This window comes from Phytophthora infestans, genomic scaffold, assembly GCF_000142945.1.
Source record: "Phytophthora infestans T30-4 supercont1.61 genomic scaffold, whole genome shotgun sequence".
Taxonomy (NCBI): domain Eukaryota; phylum Oomycota; class Peronosporomycetes; order Peronosporales; family Peronosporaceae; genus Phytophthora; species Phytophthora infestans.
In genome coordinates this window covers 41656-50917 of record NW_003303698.1, presented here as the reverse complement: position 1 = coordinate 50917, position 9262 = coordinate 41656, and the positions used below count along the sequence as shown (strand labels likewise).

The following is a 9262-nucleotide window of genomic DNA, read 5'->3' as shown; positions in this document are numbered from 1 at the left end:
GCTCAACCAGATTGGAAGGCCCATGCACTGCAATGCATTCCAAGCATCGTCCTCACTCCCGGTCACAATCGCCCTGTACGCAGCTATTTCAGACTTCTCTTCCCTTGGATTCATCATCTGTCCACCTCCGGTCATGTAATCATCCTCCGTCCCCTTTGATTACTGTACCTCCACTCGGCTTCAAATTCAGATACATGTACATTATCGGCCATCTGCAACCAAGGTTGTATTTTTGAAAATCCTGATCTCTGATTGGCTGCACGTAGCGTATAGACCACAATTGTGCCTTGTACAGCGCGAAACGGTTAGAGACCTGAGGTACGGTATAGCTACCGGTACGACAGTGACGTGTGTCTCGACGTTAAATCGGTCTTTCCATCCAAACCGCGCAATCGAGTTGTGGTCATCTCCCTTCCAGCGCTGCGTAGCCAGTCGTCAGGGTCTCGCTCTGTTCAAGTGCCCAGAGCGAGACTCGCTACAGTGAGTTACAGCGAGTTACGAGATGTGCTCGTCCTACAGTATCGAGTCTGATTTTTCGAATATCTATTTTGTCCAATGAACGCCATCCCATCTATCTCGAATCGGTGCGTCAGCGAAACCGACTGCAACAAAATCGAGCCTCGATTCCAGCGAACGCCTCACTTTTCAACTCGCTTCTATCTCCTCAACACATTTTCTAGCCGGGACCATGACGGTCTGGGTGACTCTGCTTCGCGTGGTGACCTCCATTGCCCAGATCGGCATGATCCTCAGTCCAGGACCAGATATTATCCGTGCTCACAAGCACAAAACCACAGGCGAGGTGGCCGCGCTTCCCTTGATTGCCATGATCGTCAACAACCATCTATGGTACGAGGCGCCACATAACAGTATTTGCCACAATCGAGCGCTAACCAAAACCTTTATCAATAGGGCGTTGTACGGGTATCTAACCGACAGCATCTTTCCACTCATGGTAACGCAGCTGTTCGGAGAGATCGCTGCCTTTGTATTCACGGGGATATACTATCGGTGGTCGAGTGATCGTCCGGCACTGAACAAAATACTGGCGTGGGCACTTTTAGGGTATGTAGCCATCACGGCGTATGTGGTGCTGGGCATTGCAGGGGTCACGAATCAAACCGACGACGAGACAGGCAAAGCATTAGGGTATGCCGGTATTGTGATCAATCTTTGGATGTACGGGTCACCACTGGGCACGGTTCGGCACGTAGTCAAGACCCGGTCGGCTGCTTCGTTACCGATCAACTTGAGCGTCATGATGTTCTTCACCACCGTCTTGTGGGTCGCCATCTCCATCGTGGATGGCGACATGCTCATCATGTCGTTGAATATTGCGGGTGTCGTGCTGAGTATCATCCAAATCTCGCTCTATATTCGTTTCCGACCAGAGCAGCCTGCGATAGCTCAAGAGGAAGGGTTCGAGTTCGTCGACAAGCAGATTTCCATTGTGATCTCCCCGAAGGAAGGCATACTGCAAACGGCTAAGAACCCGGTCTACCAGGCGTTGGCGTCGCCAATAGAGGCGACTCGATCCTGAAACGACAAGAATTTCTTACATTACACTCAATAAAATTAAATTTTGAAACTACAGAATTGTACTTTTCGCCGAATCAAAACCAACTGAAGCTGTGAAACCCAAGCTATACCATTCTACAAGTTCAGTTTCTAAACTACAAGCTCGGTTGTATAGTTTATTAATACAGGACATGTACTTGAAGGTGGGTGTCACATTTTGTGTCGACTAGCGAAATTCTTTGCATCAGGAGGATGGGCCTTCCCATCAGCGAGTTTAGACTCCTCGTCAACGTCCCTTCCTCGACGAGTGGTGCCAATGGTACACATACCAATGGTGCTCTCAAACAGGTCAATGATGGAAAGCATTTTTGAATTTGCTTTCGAGCAGCTCAGTTTCTTTGGTAGCCATGGGAGACTGGGTTACTTTACTTCGAGTGGCGACAACTATCGCACAGTGTGGAATGATCCTGAGCCCTTGCCCCGATATCATCAAAGCTCACAGGAACAAGACAACAGGCGAAGTGGCGGCTCTCCCTCTGGTCTCGATGGTCGTACAGGACCGACAGCATTTTCCCGCTCCTGGTCACGCAAGTGATCGGCCAAATGGCGTCAATTGTCTTCATGGTATTCTACTACCGCTGGGCTGTCGATCGTCGTGCTGTAAACAGACTTTTAGCAAGTGGTGTGGCATTCTCTATGCTCTTCACTGTGTACGTGGCTCTAGGAGTCACATGAAGCACACACCAGACCGATGATGAAGTGGGTACAACGTTGGGTTACGTGGGGTTAGTGGTGAATCTGTGGATGTACGCGTCTCCTCTGGGTACTATTCGACATGTTATAAGAACCAAGTCTGCTGCATCCTTGCCGATCAATATCAGCGTTATGATGCTCTTCAGCACGTCACTTTGGGCTGCGCTATCGATCGTGGACGACGACAAGATAATCATGTCTCTTAATATCACCGGAGTCTTTCTGAGCGCCACGCAGATCTCCGTGTACATCTACTACCGCCCGAACAAGTCGATCGTTGCTAGTGAAGACGCGTCTGTACCTATGGATAAGCGCATTTCACTTGTCATCTTGACTTCGAACACCACCCAAGCAGTCAAAAGTCCAATCTATCAGTCTATCGCATCCCCCTCGAAAAGACCCGTCTTTGAGGATAGGATAAATGACAAATGAGAACTGTTTTCCTGAAAGGTGATAGTATCCAGATAGTATCTCAACATGCTCTTGGCGACATCATTTTCTTGTACACTGGACTCTGCGTAGAAGCCACTTCAGTTTTAGCCTTTGCTGTTGGTGTGACGACAACGGATACTTCGTCAATAGATTCGGTAGCCTCAGATAGTACAGAATCCTCGTCTTCGATTGGTCTGTAAATCATGTAGAAGACGATCTGGATGATACTTAACAGTGACCCGATGGCGTTCAGACCCGCAACAAAGTAGTAGCTATCGACCATCCCCGAAGCGACCCACAACGTCGTTTGATACGAAAAGCGTGAGACTCAAGTTGATCGGGATCGAGGCGGCGGATTTCGTCTGCATCACGTGATTCAAAGTGCCCAGAGGAGAGCCCGAACATCCAGACGTCAATGATGATGTCAACGTAGCCAAGATACAGAGTTGGACTGATACGTGGCGCCTAATAGACCGAAAATTGTATACAGGGAGAGAGCACAGTGTGCCGCGAACGCCCACGCGTTTAGCTTCCTTAACTCCTTCCATTTGTCTGGCACGCTCCAGCGATAGTAAATGATGTTGCACACGATAGCCGCGAGCTGGCCGAAGACTTGAGTCGCGAAAAGCGGTGTCGGTGACGTAGGCGTACACTAACCTGTTCGAGTCAAACAATAGCAAGCATATGTTAAGTGTTAAAGTCAAGTACGTGTATTACAATGACCTTGACCGGAGACGTACCAGAAGTGGCAGTTGACAACCATCGCAACTATTAATAGCGGAAGTGCTGCCAGCTCTCCAATCTTCTGTCGTCAGTGAACACAAGTGATGTCTGGAACAGGACTCAGGTTCAGCACGGCTTGAGCAACAGCGGTCGCGACCCCAAGGAAAGTGTACCAGAAACCCATTGTCGAGTGGAAATAAGCTGGTAAAAGTGGAAATGAGGCTACACATTGCGCACTTTGGTGAGCTCGTCACCGGCTGGTGTTTAGTGTCACCAACCGTTGCATAGATGTCATTATACGTCTAGTAGATACTTAGCAAGTTCCCTCTTCTTCTGTACAAAGGATTGTATTATGAGGACAGTGACGCTAGACAGTTTGGATGACTTGCTGGGTTAGGTGCTCTCATTGCACTAGTCGACCAATCAGATGACCACACTTGTTGGTTTGAAAGTGCAAGCGAAATGTGCTTAGATATCGCTATATTCTCTTTTAAAGTCTTCCTAAGTTTATAAGCGGGACTCTCGATGGTCATCGCGATGCCAGCACTCTTGAAGGTTGGGGATACGACGACAGGTAGCTCTCCATTTGCGCAGTATTGCACTACGCCTCGACCCGGGCGATAGATGTAGTACAGTGTGATCTGGATGGCACCCAGCACTACACCAGCCAAGTTGAGGCCCGTGATGAAGTAGTCGCTGTCCAGTAGACCCGTGGCCACCCACAGTACCGATGAAGCGAAAATCATGAGGCTTAGGTTGAATGGGATCGAAGCGGCCGACTTCGTCTGCACGACATGCTGAAGAGTTGCGAACGGAGACGCGAACATGCAAACGTTGATGAGGACACCAAAGTATCCCAGTAGATTGCTCGAGTCATAGTTCGACTGCCCAGTCGCCCCAGCAAGCGACAGCACAAAGTAGATCGTGATCATACAGTGCAGAACGAGCGCTGCTACGTACAACTTGAGCGTGTCCTTACGCGCTTGCTTCGAGCTCCAGTGAAAGTAAATGAGGTTAAACACAGCCGCAGCAAGCTGTCCGAAGCCCTAAGAGACTGCGACCGATACTATCGCGTAGAATACCGTAGCACATCCTTTTTCAAAACAGCGTAGTTTAGTTTAGCAGGAGCAAGACTTCACATGGCAGCTAGCTTGATGTGATCAACGTACCACAAGTGACAATTTACTAGCATCGAAACCTGAGGCAGCGCGGGCATTTCACCGATACTCTGGCGACGGTGAATTGTGTACATGTCTGGACCTAGACTCAGGTTCAACATGACTTGTCCAAGCGCAGTCACGACATCGAGAGCAGTCTTCCAGCCGGTCATTGTGCTGAAATCGATCGCTGGTGTTTATTCTGTCAAAGAAGAAGTGAAACAGAGAAGGAGATCCTGTCACTTCATTGTTGCTGTAGATCCACGCCCTGAAGTCTCGAACGTCAGAGATGAAACCCAAGCACCTTGATTGGATGGACTGTTTCGATTGGTTGCGGTTACCTCGAACGGATTTGCAATACTTCAGTATTTCTGGTAGTCCTTTGGTTTGGATGGACCCGCATTGTCGTTTAACAAATTAGGTCGAGGCTATTCATAAGCAGTAAGGTATTTGCAATGATACATGAATCGTTAATGGCTAAGAATACTGCAGTCTAGCAGCAAGCGCATATACATATTGTTGTCGGTACATTATTTAAAATATAATAAATCTTGTCGATAAAAAAGGTTTATTTACGGTTATTGATAATCCAATATTCTTGACCTCTTCTATCAATTTCACTTAGGCCCCGATTTTTGTCTCACAGACTTCGGTCGCACCGATAACCGGCCTGCGATCGACCAATCTAGTTTTCCAGCACGATGCGGTAGCGAGCTTTTCCTTCTTGTATGCGCTCAATACCTTCGTTCACTTGATCCATCGGTAGGTTCTCTACAATCGGGCGCACGTTTTTCTCGGCTGCAAGCTTGAGAGTATCAGCAACGTCTTGGATGCTGCGACTAAGTTCCCGACGACACGGATGCCGTCCCCACAAGAAACATGAGTTTAAATCGAATGTCGTCGTTTGGAACACCAAGCATCACTAGTGTACCAAGCTTGCGAACCAGACTGAGGTACGTGTTATACGGCAGGTCTGGGGCGGCAACCGTCACCAGTAGCAAGACAACAGTACCAGCAGCCTTCTTCACATCTTCCGGACTGCTGAGATTGTAGAACTCGGTTGCACCGAACTCTCTTGCCTCTTCTTCTTTCTTTGTTGACGTTGAGAAAGCAATCGGAGTCGCATCGAGTGCACGATGAACTGCAACGCGAGGTGACCCAAGCCGCCGATCCCCACGACGCCGACACGGTCACCAGCCTTCACTCCCTCGCGTTTAAGCGGAGAATACACGGTCGATCCAGCGCACATGAGCGGCGCAGCAGCATCTGAAGGGATGTTCTCTGGGATCGGGAACGTGTCGGAACGTGCTACTCTGTGAGCACAGTGCGGTACACGGTCTACATATCACGCGTCATCAAGTGGTAAGACCGCAGGTGCAACGGTAACTTGAGTCATCTTGGCAATTTCAAGGTCTACTTCAAGGTAGGACACGACAGCGTGCTGGACTGGACACGATACCCAAGGACTGCAGGCAGACTAGGTGTAAGCAGGCTTTGCGTAAGTTCTAATCTCACTCACTTTCTAATTCTCCTTCTTCGCCTCAACCGCCTCCTTCCAACCAACTCGACAGGTTATGAGTGCCAACACCACGACCGCGTTCACGACCAAGCTTCGCAAGTTCGACGGAACGGGCTACCGAGTCTGGGCGCGGCAACTCCAGCTTTACCTGGAGGTGAAGGACGTATGGAGCGCGGTGCTGAAGCCCGCACCGACGTTGCTCCAGCTCGAGAACGAAGAGTCCGGCCAATCCGATCGGCCGTTACGGCAGCAAGAGCGACCGCTGCACCAACTGGAGATGCAGCAGAAGCTGGCCATGACCATCATTCTGGAAGCGCTGACGGATGATCAAGCTGCGTTGGTGGCTGATCTTCAGCACCCGAAGGCCATGCTGGGGGCGCTGCAGAAGACGCATCGTCACGTGTGTGACACAACCGTTGGGGCTCTCAAGCGAGAGTACATGTCGCTTTATGTCGACGTTGGTGGCGACATGCTGGAGCACGTCCGCCAGACGCGCCTGATGCTTGCTGAGCTGGAGTGCTACAAGGTAGTTCTGACGGACGCGGAAAAGAAGAGCAACTTCCTTCAGAGGCCGAGACCTGACTGGAATGGCTACATTGGATCGCTGGAATCGTGTGCTTCGATGGAGGAAGTGCTGATCAAGGCGGCTGCCGAAGCCAGGCGCCGCACGACGCAGACGCAACGCGGAAAGCGTGGTGGAACGCAGGCTGTGCGAGGTGGTAATGCATTTGCTGCTGCTACGCACGGAAAGCCAGGCGCGAAGAAGGGCAAGTGCTTCAACTGCGGGAAGTACGGTCACTTCAAGAACGAGTGCAAGGCCAAGCAAATTGGTGGTGCCTTTGGCCACGCTGCTACGTCTGGACAAGACGACGACGAAGGTGAGGAAAGCGGTTTTTCCTTCCAAGTCAGCTCGAGTGCAGAGTCGGTGGGAGCTGACTGGATCATTGACTCAGGAGCTTCGAGTCACATGACGGGATCGCGTGGTCTGCTCAATGGCCTGAACACGATGGACAATGACATCGTGGTTACGACTGCAAGTGGCATGAAGCTGAGCGCTACGCATCGCGGAACGGCTCACGTACCTCTCGTCTCTGGCGGTACCTGCACAATGGACAACGTGCTGTACGTCCCAGGCCTCAAGCGCAATCTTGTGAGCTATAGCAAGGTCGGAGCAGCTGGCCTTACGGCAACCTTCAATCGTGAGCATTGTGTCATCACCAGCGGTCACGATAAGCTACTTGCTACACGTCGCACCAGTGGGCTGTATGTTGTATCGGCCCTCAGCACAGGCAATTGTGCTGAGGTGGAATACGCGTCTGGAGACCAATTGGACGACTTAGCTATCTGGCACGCCAGATTGGGCCACTTGAATGCTCGGGATTTGAAGGCGTTGCTGAAAGCCGGTGATGTGACAACCCGAAGCTCGCAGCTGCTCCCTTGTGGGTCCTGTGCAGCTGGGAAACTGGCCAGTGTGTCATTTCTGGAAAAGAAGCCGCGAAAGCTCAAGCGCGGGCAGGTGGTGATCGCTATCGATTATGTGGGGCCAATGGAAACCACGTCACGGGACGGTTATACAGGCATGGTGAGCATGATGATCGAGCCATACCATCTCGCCTCAGTTTTCCCTGTCAAGGACAAGAGCTCGGCCACCCAGCTGAGCGCGCTACGCGAGTGCATCGCCAACCTCAAGGTGGTGATCCCGAGTGCAAGAGTGGCGGTGTTGAAAAGCGACAATGCGGCAGAATACGTGGGAGGAGAAATCGCTGACTTCTGCAATGAAAACATGATTGCACAGGAGTTCAGCACGCCATACACACCACAACAGAACGGCAAGGTTGAGCGCAGTAACCGAGTCGTCGTTATAATGGCGCGAGCGATGATGCAGGTTGCCGGTTTGGGGAAACGCTTCTGGAGTGACGCGGTGCTGACGGCTGCATACATCCGGAACCGCTGCCCAACGAAGGTACTTGGTGGCAAGACTCCGTTCGAAGCGGGTGACTGGCGGCGCCCCAGTGCTGAGCAGGCTTCGAGTATTTGGCTGTGATGCTGAAGTCCTACTGCCGAAGTCACAGCGTCACAAGCTCGACGCAAAGACCATCAAGTCGATTTTCATCGGGTACGAGAAGAGCGGCGCCTACCGGTTTTGGGTACCCAGTGGTCACGGAGGCAGTGGGAGAGCTATTGTCTCCATGACTGCAGTATTCTTTGAGTCAAGCGTACCGAGAAACACGACGGTGACGCTGAATGGAGAACTACCAACGCAGGTGTATGACGAGCCAGTGGATGGGGTCGCACCTTTTCGCTATCTCGAAGCGATCCAAGAAGACATCGAGATGGAGAACTCTGATGGCAGTCAACTGGTTAGTGACGCGGATGGCAGTCAACCTTTGAGTGACTTGCCGGAGCGCCATCTCATTGATCCTCGCGCGGAAAAACAGCCAACTCGTCGCAGTACGCGCATCAAGAAGAAATCCGTGCGTAGGCTGGACTACGAGCAGTCGCACAACGCGGAGGAGACAGCATTGGTCAGCGAGCTAAGCGACCCGCTTACGTTGCAGGAAGCCATGGCTCGGCCCGACGCAGAACAGTGGCGTCAAGCAATCAACAGTGAGCTGGACAGCCTGCGTCGCAATGGCACTTACGAGGAAGTGTTCGCTCCAGCGAATGTGCGTCCAGTGCAGACCAAATGGGTATTCCGACGCAAGACACTGCCTGATGGATCACTTGACAAGTACAAGGCCAGGCTGGTTGCAAAGGGATTTACGCAGCAGTATGGCGTGGACTACACGGAACCCTCAGCCCAGTTGTACGTCACGACTCGATCCGAGCTATTCTTGCTCTGGCTGTTCAACTGGACTGGGATCATCTTCAGCTCGATGTGCAAACGGCGTTCCTGAACAGCAATCTTGCTGAAACCATCTTCGTCACTTCACCCACCGAGGGCAACGACAAAACGGTATGGAAGCTTCGCAAAGCCCTGTATGGGCTTAAACAGGCATCACGCGCTTGGTATGAGACCGTGACCAAGTTCCTGTGCGAGACTGGATTCGTGCAATGCCAGTCGGACTCCTGTGTCTTGGTGAAGCGGACTACTGACAGCATTGTGGTTGTACTACTATTAGTGTAGACGACATGCTAATTTTCAGCAACTTGGCATCGG

General features: G+C 51.4%; 2 protein-coding genes across 2 annotated transcripts; one reads left to right on the top strand and one right to left on the bottom strand.

Annotated features, from left to right (window-relative positions):
• Window positions 1-952: 952 nt before the first annotated feature.
• Window positions 953-1540, top strand: PITG_17852 (MtN3-like protein; the record flags this gene model as incomplete). Its single annotated transcript, XM_002896348.1, has 1 exon — window positions 953-1540. One exon carries the CDS (start codon window positions 953-955, stop codon window positions 1538-1540), a length of 588 nt encoding a protein of 195 aa, XP_002896394.1.
• Window positions 1541-5268: 3728 nt separating this feature from the next.
• On the bottom strand, window positions 5269-5832 carry PITG_17851 (uncharacterized protein; the record flags this gene model as incomplete). Its single annotated transcript, XM_002896347.1, has 2 exons — window positions 5269-5422; window positions 5612-5832. The coding sequence occupies 2 exons, from the start codon at window positions 5830-5832 to the stop codon at window positions 5269-5271; spliced, it is 375 nt and encodes a 124-aa protein (XP_002896393.1).
• Window positions 5833-9262: the final 3430 nt, after the last annotated feature.